We start from the raw sequence: 19,497 nt of genomic DNA on the forward strand, positions 1-19,497 counted from the left end.
CGTGCCTAGAGCCCATGCTCTGCAACAAAAGCCACCGCAATGAGAAGCCCACATACTGCAACAAAAGAGTAGCCCCCACTCACCGCAACTAGAGAAAGCCCACACACAGCAACGAAGAGCCAATTCAGCCAAAAATAAATAAATAAATAAATTTTTTAAAAAAAGTAATTCTGGTGGAATGAGAAAGGTAAGAAGGCAGCTAGAGTGGGTTGAAAGAATAGGATATGAGGGCTTCCCTGGTGGTGCAGTGGCTAAGAATCCGCCTGCCAATGCAGGAGACATGGGTCAGAGCCCTGGTCCAGAAAGATCCCACATGCTGCGGAGCAACTAAGCCCATGCGCCACAACTACTGAGCCTGCGCTCTAAAGCCTACAAGCCACAACTACTGAGCCGATATGTCGCAACTACTGAAGCCTGCGTGCCTAGAGCCCATGCTCTGCAACCAGAGAAGCCACCGCAATGAAACCTGCACACTGCAACGAAGAGTAGCTCCCGCTCGCCTCAACCAGAGGAAGACCGCACGTATCAACAAAAACCCAACGCAGCCTAAATAAATAAATATATTTAAAAAAAAAAAGAATAGAGGAAGAGTCAGAGACTATATAGTTTTTCAAGAAGTTTTGCTGCAAAAGGAAGCAGAAAAATGGAGATTATGAGATTAATTTTTCTTTAAAGAAATAGTGGAAAATGTTTATATGCCGATGGGTATGACCCAAGGAGAGAGAGATGGATGAGATGGAAAATCAATTAATTTTAAGGATTAATATCCTTGAGGAAGTGAAGGTGGACTGACTTCGGATAAAAGCAGAGCTACCAGTCCTGGTCCACAGAGCATGGGAACAGATGCAGGCAGGTTGATAGAGTGTGCATTGTGAGAGGCAGGAGTCTTACTGTCTGGTTGCCTCTTTTTACAGAGATTTAGAATGGGAGGAGGGGAGTATAGCAGGAGAGATGGAAAGAGGAGGTATGAAATAGTCACTTTGAGGAGTAGGAAAGTAAACAAACATGAAGGTATATAGGAAAGTTTAGCAGAGTTGAGTGGCCATGTGTGCTTTGTGGCCATGAAGAGCTTTGTCAGTACAGCAGCAAATGGGGCAGTTATGGTTACAGAAATGCATTTGTAGCTTACTCTAACTTGAGAAGTTTAAACTAAAATAAATCCACATTCATGGTCAAACATGCAGTATACTGACCTGTCCTTTAGACCAAATCCTAGTCCGTTATCTTTTAGCCCTTGTACCTCTGCCTTTTTCTATTCTTGCATTCTTACTCAGATCTTCCTACAAATAAAATTTTAGATTTTCAAAAACAACGTAACAGGGGGAGATATCCTTACATAAAACACTAGAGTCAAATTTCATTTCCTCTGTGAAAAAACGGCTATAACAAAATACATGATTTCCTTTAAACAGTTTATGTATAAATTCATACCTGTGGCAAAATGTAATTAGCTGCCAAAGTAAATATGATCACCCAGAAGACTTCCAGTGAGCTCAAATCAGACAGCCTGGTAAATCAAGCATACAGGCAGCACTAATGCCAGCAGCGGAATGAAGGACTAGCTACTGAGTAGTCCCCTTTGTTTCTGGACATAAGATGGAGAGGTTCTGACTTACACAAATTCAAAAGTGTTACGGGAAATTCAACACTGGAACTGTGCTTGCTCCATATTTGTAAAAAGGGAATAAAGATACTTTTCCTCATAAGGTCCTCATACTGATTAAATCAGAGAATTTATGGACAGTACTTGGTAGGTAAGTAGATGCCCAGTAAATATCAATTTTCTTCCTTCCTCCAACTGGTTCCCATCCCTTTGAGTCACTTCTGGCCAGTAAGAGGTCTAAGTTGGTTCCACAGCTGCTTAGGACAGAGGGAAGTGTGCTCCCTACTTTATAATTCCTCCATCAGTTCCCAAGTTTTAGACTGCAAAAGAATCACCTGCAGAGGTTGTTAAACTGCACTCTTGGATCCCACCCTGCAGAGATTCAGCAAATTGCAGTCAAACCCAGAAATCTGCATTTTTAATCTTTATTAGAGTTGTTTAAAATATATTTGTATTTCATTGTTGTGTTGGCATCAAAATTCATATTTGGAGATGTTCTGTCATGTTGCATTAGTATAAAAAAATTTAAAAACTGGCTACAGTACTTTCTGAATTTCTATATAACTAAAATTTTAAGACTACCCTGTTTTAAAATTTCCTTTATTTCCTTAGATCTTTATGAAACAGTTCATCTTTTGCAGATCATAGTGCTTTATTAAAGATTCATGTCTTCTTTTCCCATTCCTTTAATACAAAAAAATTTATTCAGTCATCAGTTATTTTCATCTGACATTTCACTAAGTACAGGATTCATAATGTCAACATTATTAGATCAGTCATTCAAGTGGGTCACACAAGTTTATCCTCATTGTGTTGAATACCCACTCAAAAGATAAGCTGAATAACAGATGCCTCCAGGTGTATACAACAACCACCTTATTAGCTTCTTGAAGTGAACTAGTACTGTTTAACAGGTCAGATTGCTAGTCTACGAAATAAACAGAAAAAGACTCAAGTGTACAGCTTTACATATCATCAAATGGCAAGTTCATTTCAACAAGAACGTCTACAACTAACTTCATTTGTACAAGTTCTCTGCTATCATTGCAAAGCCTCTCCTGAACAAAGTTATAATTTAAAATTTAAAACAAACTTGATGAGATAAAATGTACCAGGTGGCTTTTCTGTAGCAGAAATTAATTACAACCATTTTTCCTCAAGCAATTTTAAAGACAAGCAAAGTTGAAAATAAATATTCAAGCATACAGTAAACTAAAGTCTATATTTAGAAATTCAGGTACAAAGCACGGCAGAGCCGATGAAGATAAGAAGATAATTTAGAAATATAAGCTAGCAATGAAGCAATAATTTCTTTCAAATAGCAGGAAACAAATTCTCCAATACCATTACTTAGATCATTATTTAGTGTTCATCCGTTAATTTTGTTTTTTTTTTAAATCCCCTTGCTAATTATGACATTTGACCAGATATACGAACAAATATACGTTTAATCATACTGGATGAAATAAACAACAATTTAATTTTTGATTAACTCCCTAATGACTTTCCAGTGTTGTATATGGTAGAAAGGTTCAAGAACCTTTGTGGATTTACTTCAATCCCTGCTGGTATTTATGAAAGCTTTTAAAAGCTAAGTTTTGTTCTTACCCATTTGTTGATCCACATTATTAATGCAAAACTCTTAGTGGGTTGCAAACAAACACTTAAGCTTTGGGTGTTGGAGTGATCTAAGTTCTCAGGAATGCTGTTTTGACTTACTCCAGAGCATCACCTCCTTTCTTCCCCTTGCTCGTTAAAAAAAAAAAGTCTGCAGAATGGTGGCAAATTTCCAAACTTAAGTGAAGGAAAATTAAGATTTTTCAGGCTGGGATTAAACCCTTGGTTAAGAGAAATGCCACTTTTAAAATTTTTATGAAACAAAAAAAAGATGAATTCGGGCTTCCCTGGTGGCGCAGTGGTTGGCAGCCCGCCTGCCTATGCAGGGGACACGGGTTCGTGCCCTGGTCCAGGAAGATCCCACATGCCGCGGAGCGGCTTGGCTCGTGAGCCATGGCCGCTGAGCCTGCGCGTCCCGAGCCTGCGTGTCCGGAGCCTGTGCTCCGCAACAGGAGAGGCCGCGGCAGTGAGAGGCCCGCGTACCGAAAAAAAAAAAAAAAAAAAAAAAAAAAAAATGAATTCCAGCTAAGTCATATTCTTTTAGAATGAATGAGACATGATGAGACGTTAATGAGACACAACACACTTATCATCCGCAACCAAAAAATTCAATTTCCTGCCTGAAGTTGACTTGGAAAATGGTACAAAGTTTACAGCTTCTTTAAAGGAGTGTAAGATGACATTTTAAAAGCCTGTCAAACAGAAAGCAGTTACATATATTTTACATTCAAAACTAATCTATGGAGCCCATTCCGTTCAATTTAAGAGTCAGCCCCCACACATCTGTGGCTGCTTTCACTGTGTTTTTTGAAAGGGGTACTGCTAGTAATTTAAGCCATCCTGGAGACAAAATAGGTGTGAAGAATTTTTTATATCTTGGATGCTTTAGGTAATTCTTAAGAACTTAAAATGATTTATGTTTTCCTCCTTAATATGAAACTCTTTTATTAACACAGCTTCTGACCAGCAAAGAAATGTTCCTTAGGCACTGTGAGGTTTATTAATGATGGAGCATGAACCCAGGTTGAAGTGTACAATTTGGTTATAACTACTGACAGTTATCAAACACTTATCCTAATCTGCTGAGAGCAAGAAATGCCTTTATGTCACTAATCCTGAGATTCTTGAGGGAAAACTAATTTCACAAACAACTTTTGAAAGAATCCATATATAATAATAATCCTAAGAACTGCACATATTCAGGGTATTAGAAAAGATGTTTTCTTTTGTAAGGCATCAATGATTAAATTAATATATGCCTATCTAACAAAAGATGGTTAATACTCATAAAACCATGAATCTTTTCTTTTAAACTTCTCTAGTTCCTGCTACTTTTACCATCTTAAATAAGAAAAGAATGCCTCTTCGTCTAATCAACTATGGTTATTAAAAAAACTAAGACATCTGAAACTATTAGGCACATCAAAGGTACATTTATGTAGGTCAAGGTTCCCTTCTTAAGGGGCAGATGAGTTACCTGGCACATTATACATATGGAACTGTAAAGATCATCCACTAAATTCAACTTTCACATTTTTAGTTAAACTGAAAGACTTATGTAGTAAATATTCAAATATACCTTATCTTTAGTTACAACTAAATAAGTGTAACATTTTACCAGATAAAAAGCTGGAATTTAAGTATGAGAAACCTTCATACACTGTGCTAGTATTGGTCTCTTCCTTTTAGACAAAAGCCAGTCAGTCATCAATACTTTCAACACAGCAGTTAGAAGATAAACGTCCAAAACAGGTGACTTGGTTGTAGTCTGTAATTTAGCAATTCAATGCCACTGGCATCATAATGCTGTGGAGAGCAAGTGTATCTCCGTATTTTAGTCAGATTTGTCTTTCTTCTTTCCTGTTAAGGGCACTTTGTTTACAACAGCAGAGCCAACAGCTGTAACACCTCCAGCCACAGCAGACACGCCCCCTTTCACCAGCCCTATTCCCATGGAAGGCACAGTTGTAACAGCTGTTTTGGTCACCTCCAGACTCTTTCCACCAATCCAAGCCACACCACCAATGGTGGCACCAACGGCTCCCTTTGTAACACTGAAGATACCCCCAGTCACACGGGACAGCATGCCTGGTTGCTGCTGTGGGTGATCTTTCATTGAACCTAATAAGAGAAAATATCATAAGACAGTCAAATGTAAGTCTTTATAAGAACAGTACAAATCACTGAGTAACCTTCCTAACAACCAGCAGATTGTATTGAAAAGGTCAACCACATAAATACATATCTGATCAAGACATCAATAGCTCTTCCCTCAAGGGTATAGTTGTACATGTTTTTAAAACATCTTGGTCCAATGCTAAGTCTTAGTATCTATGAGAAGAAATGCTTTAGAGACTAGACAACTTTCATAAAATAGAAGACTATTTTAAATGTCTCCTTGATTTATAGTTTTATTGCTTTTAATAAAAACATCTTTATTTTATATCCTAAAAGGAGCATGAAAAAATAAAAAGATAAATATATTTAGCCCTTATTTCCTTGATAGAATTCAATCAGTCATTACTGAAACAACCTTCTTCATTTAAAGCACTGGTTCTCAGGTATGGTCTGGAACCCTTGAGTATCCCCAGGACCATTTCGGGGTAAAAACTGCTTTCATAATAATATTAACATGTCATTTGTCTTTCACTTTCATTCTGTCACCAGTCTAAAACAATTTTCCAGAAGCTAAATGACAGGCAGTAACACAACAGACTAAACACAGAAGACTAAACTGTGAGAATCTAGCTCTCTTCTATTAATCCAAATATGAAAGAGATTTGCAAAAATTTTAAAACCATGTCAGAAATTCTCTGGTGGTCCAGTGGTTAGGACTCTGCACTTTCACTGCCAAGGGCCTGGATTTGATCCCTGATCGGGAAACTAAGATCCCACAAGCCACACGGTATGGCCACAAACAAACAAATCACCCTGCTCACAATTTTTTTTTTGTTTTGGAAAATAGTTTCATATTTTTCAAAAAATATGTTAATTATGTTAATATGTAATGGGCCTACCGAGTTCTTTTCATAATAAAATACTTAATTTCTGTTTTTATTGTTAATATGGCAAATATCAACAAAGACATAAGCTCTGTGGAATCCTCTTTTTTTTAAAGTAGAAAGCATCCTGAGACAAAATAATTTGAGAACCACTAACTTAAATATATTTGGGTTTCTATTCTATGTGCTCCTTAATAATGTATTTAAAGAGCTAATATTAGGAAATTAGTAATTATAGGAAATTAGTAAAAATAGGAAAATTATTCATCACTTAAAATCCTGTTACCTACATATAATCTTTTTTGTAACATGGAGAAACCAGAGCTATGGTTAATACTTCCACTGCCTCAGTAATTTTTATAAAAGAGAGTATGTGATTTAAGTATCTATACTCCCAGAAAAGGTAACATCAGTATGAGATATTCAGATTTATTGTCACAAGTCTTTTCTCTTTGGTTTCTTTGTTTGTTTAATAGAGGCACTCAAACTGGCATGTAACCCCAAACTCCAGCATAAAATGACTAGCAGGAAGATTTCATAAAAATTTGCTTCTGCCAGCCTCAAACACACACAGACCTTTTCTCCTTCATAATCTAATGACTCAGGCGGCGACAACACATAAGCAATAGTGTTTTTATTTTTTTAAACTTCATGAAAAAATACTTGATAACTATACAGTTCAGGCTATAACCACTAAAAGGTATAATCTCACACAAGAAAGGTAAATTCTTGGGTACGTAAGTTCAACTAAGACACCCAAAGCTACTATAACCTAGCAGAATGTGGTTATCAGAGAAGGTAACATTGGAAAACCAACAATATTTGAAAGAGAAAAAAAATCTGAAAATTGAGTTTCTTTAAATACACAGACACAAATTTACCTTGAGTAAGATTTTCTTTTCACTGTTTGGAGATTTTACATCCTTTCACAGGAAGAAAGTCTCATTGATTAGTCAAAATAGCTCACTGATGAAGATATAGCAATGGCTAAATTTATAAAACCAACTGTTTAATTGAAACTGAGTAATAAACATAGTTAATATAAAAATTTTAAAATAGCTGAAATAAAAGGCTTAAGACATAGATAAGCATTTGAATATATTAATTATAAAATTATGATGGAAAGGATTACATAAGTGGTCATTCTTTTGTAATCAAGGTTAGTAACACTAGGAAAAGGGGAAAATCTTGATTTGAGGATAAAACAGATAACTACCTCATGCTGAATACCTCATTAGTATTATCCTGCTATGCCAAATTTGGTGTACATGCATTTAATGAAGGCAATTTTTCTTAGTGAAATCAGATACATACTAATGCTGTTGATCTCTTAATTACAGTGTACTCTTTTTTTAAAAATTACAGTGTACTCTTAATTACCACCATATAAATTATCCACTTTGCAGACTACTTTTAACAGGTTGCCAATATAAAGACATTCCTGAGGCTGTTCTCTTCCTTAACAATCATGCTCCTGGACAGCCTTTATCTCTTTCCTGACTTCTTTCTCATAAGTCCTTCCTAACTTTCTCACTGAGCCCTAACTTTTCTTTTCAAAACTCTAGACTACTAGTCCTTAAAAATAAAGGGAGAAAATAAAGAAAACAGCTACTCTGTTTCTGTACATAGTGAGGACATGCATGTGTGCATTTAGTGTTTCCAAAGATTTTTGAAGGTAAGAATAAAATGATTCCTGATGTCACAATTTTCACACCAAAAAATAAATTAAGCAGACACTAAAACCATGTATTAAAAAAGGAAGAGTTACCCATTATAATGTAATGAATAACAGGAGTTTAACAACAAATCTCAAGTGCCTCTTGAAGTGAGTTTTCGTATGCATGACATAACCTAGTCCATCCTTCCTCTGCACCTCACCCAACTCTTTACAAGTGAAAGGATACTCGTGAAATGGTCTTAAAAGAGTAGCAGAAAAATATTGATAGACCTTATATAAAAGTTACATTATGTCCCCATTTACCAATATCTATGCTTTCTTATTAAAAGCTAAAAATGTTTAAGTATTTTTGGAACACATTTACTGACAAGGAAAACAGGTTATGTTACTTTAAAGTTAATGAAAACAATCAGAAGTTTAATTCACTAGGATTTTTTTCATTCTTAGTATTACAGATGCGTACTTACCTTCTGGTGGTTCATCACTAAGGTATGATGGGATTTCTTGTTGATTTTTATCTGTCTGATTCATGATCTCCTAAAAAACACACACATTTCATTTTAATTTCAACATCTGAGACTACCTCTTTTTATATGCTTGATCAAGACTTAATCAACTTTATTCAGATAAACAACATTTTACTTATTTTTTTTTATTTTGGCTGAGCCGCACAACCAGGGATTGAACCCCGGGCCACAGCAGTGAAAGTGCAGGATCCTAATTACTAGACCACCAGCAAACCCCTGATAAACAACATTTTTAAAACAACCATAACAAGACTACTTCACCTTGTCTGTCTTCTACTTTGTGGTGTTTGAGAAATACTTTCAATTATACTAGTGGACAACATAAATCTTATCTCAAATCAAGCAAAGATTGGCAGGCATGGTACAAGCTTTCCTATGTTGTTACTGCTGCTTCAACTGAAATTGAAAATTACCAACTGAAAGAAAGTTGGAAGGTGGGGGTTAGCAGACAAAAATTTTAAGTGCCTCCTCCTACAGAATTTATTTCACAACAGACTCAAAGAAAAACCTATACTATGAACTAAAAAACATGTTCTATCTGAAAATTTCCTCAAAAACATGACATTCTTCTCCTATAAAGATGACAGCACCAATCTGAATCACTAAGAGAAGAGAAGGATTTTGATTACTTTTTTTTTTTTTTTTTCCGGTACGCGGGCCTCTCACTGTTGTGGCCTCTCCTGTTGCGGAGCAACAGGCTCCAGACGCGCAGGCTCAGCGGCCATGGCTCACGGGCGCAGCCACTCCGCGGCATGTGGGATCTTCCCGGACCGGGGCACGAACCCGTGTTCCCTGCATTGGCAGGCGGACTCTCAACCACTGCGCCACCAGGGAAGCCCATGATTACTTTTTTATTGTTACTTTTAGAACTCGTATGAACAGAAGTAGCAAAAGAATTCAAAATCTACTATAATATATATATATACTATAGACTACGTCTAAGTACAAGTAATAACGGAAACTAAGAAATAAAATAAGTTATGTTGGGATGAAGAACACATAAACTTTCTTTTCCCAATCTCCTTACTATCTTAAAATATTTGATTTTATATTCCATTGACTAAGTAAAGACTAAAACAAGTCAAGATTGGTCTAAAAGCTTTCTTGCTTGGCCAGAAAACTAGGGTTGTGATCCCAGTAGTCAACTAAGTATTTCTTAGTCATAAAACCATGAAGCCTAAATTATTGTATCTGTACATATATAATACAACAGATTTTAAAGGATATTGTAAAATCCTGCCATCTGCAAAACAACATGGATGAACCTTGAGGACATTATGCTAAGTGAAATAAGTCAGACATAGAAAGACAAATACTATATTATGTCACTTATATATATGGAATCTAAAAAGGCCAAGCTCATAGAAAGGTGGTTGCACGGGGCGGGGGGGGGGGGGTAGGGGAAATAAGACGTTGGTCAAAGGGTACAAGCTTCCTGTTACAAGAGGAATAAGTTCTGAGGACCTAATGCACAGCATGATGACTGTAGTTAAAACTACTGTATTGTATACTTGAAAGTTGCTACAAGTAGATCTTAAAATATTCTCACCATAACAACAAAAGTAATTATATGAGTTGAAGGATGTGTTAACTAACCTTAATCTGGTAAACATTCTGCAATATATATGTGTATCAAACCATTACATTATACACCTTAAACTTACACAATGCTGTATGTCAATTATATCTCAATAAAGCTGGGGAAAAAAAGAATATTGTGAAAACTACCAATGTACTTTAATACGCTGATTAAAAATTTATTGAGTACCTACTAAGGGTCATGTTTTAGGTGCATAGGATATAGCTGTGATCAATACAGACCAAAAAACTCTCTGCCATCATGAACATTCCATATTGGCTAGTGGGGAAGACAATAAATACATATTCAAAGAATATACTGTTTATCAGATGGTGTTAAATGCTATGGAGAAAAAGGCATGAAGGGGAAGAGGATGTGATATTTTAAATGGGAGAGTCTGTGAAGGCTTCATTATGGTGACATCCCAAAGGAGGTTAAGGATATAAGGTATCCTTTCTGCCTTGAGGGCTCTTGGGTCAAGAGCCCTCAAGACAGAAAAAACAGTAAATGCAAAGGTCCTGAGGTAGGAGCTTACTACAGACAAGAAGGAACAGCCAGAAAAATGTGGCAGGGGCTGCAGCAAAAGGCAGTAGAAGAAGAGGTCAAAGAGTGAGGTCTGGATGACATAGGCCCATATAGGCCATCGTGGCAATTAGTTTTTAACTCTGAGATGGGGAGCCAGTGAAAGGCACTGACCAGAGGGGTAATGTGTTCTGATTTACACTTTTTAAAGCTCATTCTGGCTGTGTGGGGAGAACAAGCAATCAGAAAGCAAGAACAGAGACAGAAGGACCAATTGGGAGACTTAATGTTTTCAAGGCTCACACGTATTGCAACGTTTATCAGAACTAAATTTAAGTGGTCAAAGAAGGGTCAGGGAAGTTCCCCTTTCCTTTATGACTCCTACTGCTTTCAGCACCAGATGATCAGATAAAAAGTCATGCATATTTCCTTCTATATTTCAATAATTCAGGCAAAAAACACTGGTGGCAAATGAGGGTGGCAGAGGTAGCAGTGTGAGAAGTGGGATTTTTCAAAGGTAATTTAACTTCATGTAATTCAACTTGAAACATCTTTAAAACCTAAACCCTGTGTAACATGGGACCTCACTGCACCCCACAGCATCCAGCAGCATACGTCCTGTGCTTAAATAAATATCTTTTAGTTGCTCTAGTGAAAACCCTGACTCAGACCACTGATCAAGAGCACCTAATCTTATGCTGGTCTGGTTTGTCAATTTAGCATTATCATCCCATATACAGTTAAGATTTTAAAAGTAACAGTAAAGATATGTCATCTCTGACAATAAAAAAACCAAAACCTGAGAGTATCAGCTGATGCATTACTGGGAGAAAGAGTTCCTGATTAATTTGCCTTAATTTTAAAACTCCCTTAAGCCAGAAATTAAATTAATTAAATTTATTTCCATTCATATTTATATTTCTTTAATTTATCATCATGGTAAGATCATGAGAAATTATACAGTGTAGTGTTTAAAGTTCTGGAATCAGAGAGCCTGCAGCTGAATCCCAACTTGACTATAAACTATATGGCTGAGGACAAATAACTTCATCAGATCCTTGCTGTTCAAGAAATAGAAATTAAAGATATTCTAGCCCTAACTCTAAGATGAGAATACTATTTAACAATTCAAAACAAAACATGCAGAAGCTCCTGGCAGAATGGCCAGAAGTGTGTGTGTCCCTTCCTGAAGAATAACTATTTTGGAGTCACTTTCTTCCCCATTGGACTGTTAATTCCAAAAGGAGAGACACTTTGTCTACCTTACTCAGCACTGTGATCCCAGTATCTGTATACCAAGAGATCATCTGGCTGATCAACTAATCAATAGATATCACAGTATTCTGTACAGAAATATAGGGATACTATATACACACATACATCTTACATATTTTAGCTGGAGTTTTAAAACAGGTGTGCTAGTAACTGCATATATTTTAAAACTGCTTTTCTGTATATATCCCACAAATCTCTACCAAAAGTCTTAACCTTTTCCTCCTAATACAGAATCCCTTTTTTTAAAAAAATAATTTTTCCACATATATCTATCTTGTAATTTAAAAAAGAAAAAGACCATCATTTTAAAAGAGTAGAGCTGCAGACAACTACAAAATCTCTTAACTGGCCTCCAAGCTTCCGCCTGTGCTCTTTCTTCAGTCTAGCCATGTCATACTCTGCTTAAAACCCTCCAACTGCTTCCTATTTTGCCCAGAATAAAATCCAGAGTCCTTCCCTTTGCCTTTGAGGGCCCAACATCTAATACCCCGATAGCATCTCCTACCACTCTGCCTCTTGCTCAATCCAGCTTGACAACATAGGCTTCCTTGCTCATCTTTTCCTGAAAGGCTCTTCCCCAGTATATGTACCTGACTTGATTCCTTACTTCCTTCAGGTCTTTGTGCAAGTGTCCCCTTCTCAGAGGTCTTCCCTGACCACCTTATAACAGATTAGCACCCTCCTTTCCCTATCATTTTCTCCTAACACACTGCTCTATTTTCTTCATTGCTTTTACTGTCACTTGATATATATGTTTACTTTGTGTCACTCACAATTAGAATGTAAGCTCTATTGGAACAAAGCTTGGTTTTGTCACTGCTCCATTCCCAGAGCCTTAATTAATGCCTGATGTGTGGGGATACTCAAATACTTGACTTTTTTGTATGAAGCAGAACATAACTTGGGTATTAATGTGAGATAAAAGGAGAATATAGGGTGTAAATTTTCTAGCATGAGAAACTAAATAGAAATGATGATGAAGACAGGACTGGAGAGGAGAAGATGGACATTTTTTTAAATGTTTATTGCGGCAAGAACACTTAACAAATAAGTGTACACAGTATTGGTGACTATCGGTTCAGTGAAAGGACTTGTTCTTGAACAGCCCTTTGAGATGCCTTCAGGCCATCTACAGCAGACTTTTAGCAGGCAATTGTATTTAAAAGGGCCTGAAAGTCAGCATAAAGTGAGAGTAAGAGTTGAGGTCCTGAGAATGGTCTGAAGTGATACCTGAAGCTGCAGGGGGTGAGTGATATGATCAAGGAAAAGAGTAGTAAGAGAGCAGACCGATAAGCTTATATAGACTGTTCATGTTTAAGAGGTGAGCAAAAGAGAAGCCAGCAAAAACAAACATAATACACCTGAAGATAAACAGTCAAATGAGACAGCCTCATGGAAGGCAAGAGATGAATTTATAAGCTTCCTAAAGATACATACAATGCAAACATTAAAATAATTTATGAAGATCAAATACTATGGATAAATGTTAATGTTGTATTTAGAGGATATAAAAGACATGTATCATATGATACTATTTTTTTTTAAGTGCACATAAAAAGACTGAAAGTAAATATACCGAAGTGCTAACAAAGATTGCCACTAGAGGGTAGAAATTATACATATGGGGGGAATAGATATATAGTATTTCTACATAGAGAGAAATATATATACTTAACATCTACATTTTAATATTCTACCATAAACATGTATTGATCTTGTAATTAAAGAACAATACATATTTTTAAGTCTTAGAACTATCAGTGATACTCACAAAGGATATTTTTAAAGATGATACAGTTCATCTACCTAGTTACTGTAGGTAGTTATTGTTATCCTCAAATCAAGCTGATCACCTAAAAAACAATGTTCCTGAATGTTCCCCCACTCTCCCCCAGCCCGCTCCTGACAGCACACAAAGACCTCCACTCTTACAGCTCTTTTCCCTGATTTACAGTTTGAAAATCTTATTTATACTCTTACCATTTTTTTCTTAAGTACATGTTTTGGTTGTAAGCTGACACACAGTATTTGTGTAATAAATGGGATAAAAATATCATCTGTATCCACATTAACTTGAAGCATCATAAGATGCATACCAATAGATGGTCCAAATTTTTGGTTTAAAAAACAAAAAAGATAACTTCAAGCTAGATTCATGCTCTTCAAATGTAGTTCTTTAAGAATAGGCAGTGCTATTCCAGGGGCTTCAAGAACCACAGGAGAGACATGAATTTTACTACACAGTAATTTAAAATAGTTTTGCTTTTAAATACACACTAATTAAAAAGTTAAATGAAAAGTGCTTGGGAATTTTTTAAGACAACTAGACTTCCAAGAAATTTCGTTCTTGCCTGGAGCCTCTTTAGGGTATACTCTCACATTCACCAGCTCTCTCTTCCCTGCCCAACGACGCTCCCACCTCCCCTGAGTTTATGCCGCTCTTAAATTACATTCAGTTACGTTTACTAGTGTTACCAAGAGTTGCAAACAGGATTATCAATAAAGTAGAAAATCTGGAGTTGTGTAGGCCAGAAGCCTGGCTACCTAGACCAGAAGAAATTGGCTTTGAAAGCCCTAAGAGGCCACAGAGATTGATTTTTGTTTTGTATACATATATTTTAATGTTTAAGTTTCTTGTATATCACTCGTATTAACAGCAAGTATGTAGTATTCAAATTCCTACAGAACTCTTAGGGTAATAAAAATTATGCAAAAGCTCTAAGTATATGGAATATATTTTTCTGAATCCCTAATTTGATCATAAGACACCAAGTTACCTTATAAAGGTATTTTTGCTAAAATCCTTAACTATCTGTAATGCCATCTATACTTTTTACTCACATAAACCTTTCCCAACCTCTACATACATATATGTGCCATATTTTTAGTGATATTACCTCTTTAGGATACTATCACTTTATCACTAGGAGAAATGCTTTTTATATTACCATGCTGTTCATTATCATCATTACATTTTTTTTCTCTTAAATTAGGAATTGTGAAGACAAATATGGCCCTAATCTCCTAAAACTGGAAGAGGTAAATAATCTGCTTAGTAAAATTTTAAAGCACACACGTAAATAGAAATAACAACTGACAGTAAAAGTATCAAAAAGACCATTTAAAAATGTTACCCCCTTAAACAACATTATTAAATTCTATGCAAACCATCTGCCCTAAACTCAACATATACTTGGGTCCCTGCTATGTGCCAGGCACCCTGATAGGCACTAAAGGTTTGAGTGTGATTAAACACACAGAGGACTACACTAAGCCAGAGTTTACAATCCAGTGGTTATATACTTTACCAGCGTTTATCAATTTAGTTGCATTCAAAACCAAAAAAAAGTCTGCTCTATAGGAGGAACTCATAATGCACAGAAATTTCTATTAAAAAACATAGTTTCTTAAGGAAGGCAATAAAAACAGAAAACAGCCTTGAGATCAGGACAAATAATTTAACTTACTCTGTGGACATAAATCAGTTTTACCATTTGGTCCTGACATGTGAACAAACCATTACAGTACCAACGAAAACTGGTCATGTTTTTTTTTTAAAGAAATTATGAAATGTGAAAGAGTTCTTTGCTATAGACTGCAATTCATCAGCAGTTCCTTTAAGCATTTTAGGCCAGGGAGAAATAATTCTTGTCCAGCTGGTAAGTATATTGAGCAAGGATTTATAACAACACTATTCCCTAGAGGGTAATTTCTTCTAATAATAGAAATAAGTAAACAATGGACCCCCCCTTTTTTTAAAGGAAAACAGGTGAATCAATGTTGTGGATATCTGTAACATTTTATATATAAAGTTTTCATTAATAATAAAAACAAAATCTGAAAACAGTACTCAAGTGTGCCTATGGCAACACCTCTCTGTGTACCAAGGGAAGTTAAGAAGCACTAATACATTGTATATGAAGCCTAACTACAAAATACAATGCACAACAGTTTACCTTCAAAGCCACTTCAAAAATTTCTTATTAAACAGTAACTGCCAATTTCCCTATAAGAAAAAGACTATAAATGAATTAGCTAAATTTTTCTACATATTTTATATATAGGAACTTTGCCACATCCTCACTCCTATGCTTTAGCTTCTTTGCCAAATAACTATAAGGAGCTTCAAAAAATACATTTATACAGAGCTTTAACTCACATACACCAACAAACTGCGCATATTAAAACACCAGCTTACTGTTTTTAGGCTTCTCTAGTTAACCAACTATCCTGAACAGGCTGCTTTTAAAAATGGCCCCTGCCCATTAAATCAACAGCAAGTGAACTACAAGAAATGCACTGAATGTGGCAGGAAAGAAAAAGTAATCTGTCAGTAAAACTTACACCTAGTGACAAGTAACAACTGACAGTATCAAAATGGCAATTTTTAAGTGTTGCCCTTAAATGAAACATTAAGGAGAATTACAATAACCTATCAAACCAAATAACCAGTACACCAGTCATTTTCACTACATTATACCTCATTAGTTCAACAGATATTTGTGTCCCTACTATGTGTCAGACACTGTGTTAGACACTGAAGTTTCAGCCTGAACGAGAATGTCAAGGCCCTACTCTGAGGGTGTTTATATATAAACCAGTAAGATACCTTCAGGAAGTAGCAAAACAACAACTACTCAATGACTGAAACAAAGAAAGGTAAAGATTTTCCTGGAGTTTAAAAGAAAAAAAAAAAGCGAACCACACACAAGAACTACTTATACTTTTCTAACGATGTTCTCTAAATAAGGGCATATTTTTACTGAGCTTGCTTTCTAGTACATATGTTATAAAAAAGACTAAAGAAATGAAAGTGAAAAAAATCAAAATAGGATGCATGAGTTTATTAAAAGTTACTTCCTTCTTTCTTTAAAAAAACAGACATGGACACATAACACGCAGACATATACCTGTTGATGTGATATCAATATTCCTCGGGAGCCCTTTAGAGCACCCAAACCAGTAGAAGTTTTAAAGGTTAAACAACAGTATAGAACAAATAATCACAGATAGTAAATAAAGTGTTTTCATTTGGAATTAGTTCACAAGGGCAGAATAAATCAAATAAACTCTCCTCCTTCTCTAGGTGTTTCTAAACCTTTGCCGGTGGCCCCTTCCGGAGCCCCCCCTGCCTCCCACTCATCCCTTTGGGCACTAGCAAGTTTCCTTTTTTTTTTTTTTTTTTTTTAAGCAGAGGGAGTGACGTGGCAGGATAGGCAGAAAATGACCCTGTAGGAGCCCTGGCTAGGGCTGAGCTCAGCACCTCCTCCCTCCGCTCCACGCTGTACACCCAGCAAACCCCACTCCCACAGGGTTCCAGAATTCCTATGTCTTCTAACGTACAAGAGGCGATCTGTTTAGGAGAGGGGACCTGATCCTAAGTGAGAGCCTGGGGACCAGTCTTGAGGCTGCGTGTGCATAGCAGGCACGGTTTTTATTTAGACTCGGGAGGCAGTGATGGCATTGGTGGGTGCTCCAGCAGTCCCCCAGTCACTCCCTGGCGCAGTAAGCGCCTCTCTCCACTGCTACACTTCCCAGTTCAGGTTAGGTGTGGGGGTAGGGCTACCTGGGAAGAACACTGAGACTGTCCACTGTTGAAGGATCGTGTACTTGAACCCAAGAGAGTGGTTTATCAACAAGTTAGGAGTTAGCGGGGCGGGGAAGCCCAGCACGCAGCCCCTCTGCCGCATCCCTCTCCTCTCGCAGGCTGCTGGCGCCCTCCCACCCCCATTTCCCCGGTCTGATACCCCAGGAGCTAAGAAGTCAGGCGGAAGCGTCCAAGGAGGGTCCCCAATCTCAAACCACGGCGGGTGAGTCAGAGACACGTAAAAGGGGGTAACCCGGCCAGCGAACCTCCACCCGCCCCCAACATCGTCCAGCCCCTCCCCCTTCCCCGCTAAGCAGCAGCCCACCCCCGCCAAAAAAAAAAAGGCCCCGCTCCGGGCACCCAGGCCAGGGCAGGGAGACGGTGAGGTGCAGAAGAGCTAACAGAGCTAACGGAAAAAGGCAACAGAAAGGAGGGCAGGAAGAAGCCGGGACGGCGCTCCCTACCCTCCCGGCCCGACTTACTCACCGCCGGGTCGGGGGCCGGCGCCGGGGCCGGGCGGAGGAGCGGGCAGCACCTAGGAGGGCTGAGGCGGCCTGAGCGGCGGGCACAGCCCGGGGTAACTGCGGGCTCCGGAGACGCCTCCTCTGGCAGTGGAGCCAGAAGACAAGGTTGGCGACGGTGCCTTCTGGCTGCGGACGTGGCGCCGGACGCGACCCGCCCCCTCCACCGCCTCCTCCGCTCCCGCCTCCTCCCGCGACTCGCGCTCCGACGCGCACGCGCACCCCGAGCCCCTCCCGCTCCTATCCGGCACACGCCCACCCGTTTCTCGAACTGCCCAGCCCTCCCAGCCACCCCCAGCCTGTCGCCTCCCGATGTGCGCACGCGCCAGGATACCTCCCGCCCCGCCGGCCAACTCCCGCCCCTTCGCCTGCCTGGTGGCACCGCGAGAACCCAGGGCCGGCCTGTGCGGACCTCCTCCTGGGCCTCCCGCCCCTTTTCCCCGCCGTCCAATCAGATCGGGCGAGGGGCACGGAGCCTCGAGAGCCCGTAGGCGGCGGCCCTGCGGACCGAGCAGTAACGACTGCGGCTTCCAGAAGTCCCCGCGAGTAACGGTCGATCCGAATTCTGAGTCTTCGCTCTAGGGAAGATGAGACGGTCGCCAGTTTCTCCGGCTCTTCGTCCGGGGCCTCGACATTCCCTTACCTGCTTCCCCTCAGGGGAGTGACGAGCTAGGCCTGCTCTCCGCCCTTCTCTTCGGGGCTCTCTATGAGCCTCTGTACTGTCCATGGTGACAGGAGAGACAGTGCTCACTTATTGTTGTTGGATGAGAGACATTACTCATTTATTATTGTTGTTGTTACCATTATTATTATTTGAAATCTCCTCTGCCCTAGAATGAGCTTCTTGAGAGTAAGAACTACGGTTCGTCGTCGTCACCCACCGCTTACCGCAGTGCTGAGGGTTCGCCAGGCGCTAGCTGTTTGCTGAAGAGAGTGGGTGTTTATAGTGAAAGAGAAGTGAGTTGGAAATAGAAAACCTGGCTTCGCGCGCCTCCCTCGCCATCTGCCGCCTGGCGCGGCGCCTCTTGAGGTCTCCCCGCCTAGGCCGAGCTCTGCTCGCCGTTCTGAAAGGTGTTGAGAAGAGTGTAGCGGTAAGACGGATAGTGTCTGGACCTAAACCCCTTGTGAGGTGAGGCATCTGTTAACTTTTCTCTGCCTCTCTTGCACACCTATAAAACGAAGATGACAGGAAGTCCATCATAGGTTTTTCGAGAGAATCAAAGGAGATGGTGGGTGTGAAAGGGGTCTGTAAACAATTCCTGTGTAGGTGTGAGATCTTCCTTCACAATTCGGTTAGCAAGACAAAACATACCCTCATGTGTGTAAATAACCTTACAAAGTGTTTCTTCGAATGCAGAATAATCAGGGAGGGGCAACTGAAGGATATGTATTGACAAGACCCAGAAAAGGACATGTTAACCAGGAAAGAGCTGCCCTGAGCCAGGTCTTAAATAGAGTGGACCAAATATAGTCTGTGGTTCCAGCCCAATGACCGATTTTCAAAGCAGCGGCTTAAATCCACTTAGACCCATTGTTCTGAGACTGTCAAGATATTTCAGTTTTCCAGACCTTAAAGGAGAAATGAA

At 38.8% G+C, this 19,497-nt stretch overlaps 1 protein-coding gene across 1 annotated transcript; it reads right to left on the reverse strand.

The window, feature by feature from the left end:
- Window positions 1-2,284: 2,284 nt before the first annotated feature.
- TMEM263 (transmembrane protein 263) lies at window positions 2,285-18,100 on the reverse strand. The gene is made up of 3 exons (XM_030856166.3): window positions 17,877-18,100; window positions 8,368-8,437; window positions 2,285-5,341 (listed from the first exon to the last, which is right to left on the reverse strand). The coding sequence occupies exons 2-3, from the start codon at window positions 8,429-8,431 to the stop codon at window positions 5,055-5,057; spliced, it is 351 nt and encodes a 116-aa protein (XP_030712026.1). The 5' UTR covers window positions 8,432-8,437; window positions 17,877-18,100; the 3' UTR covers window positions 2,285-5,054.
- Window positions 18,101-19,497: the final 1,397 nt, after the last annotated feature.

Source organism: Globicephala melas, chromosome 10 (assembly GCF_963455315.2).
Source record: "Globicephala melas chromosome 10, mGloMel1.2, whole genome shotgun sequence".
Taxonomy (NCBI): Eukaryota; Metazoa; Chordata; class Mammalia; order Artiodactyla; family Delphinidae; genus Globicephala; species Globicephala melas.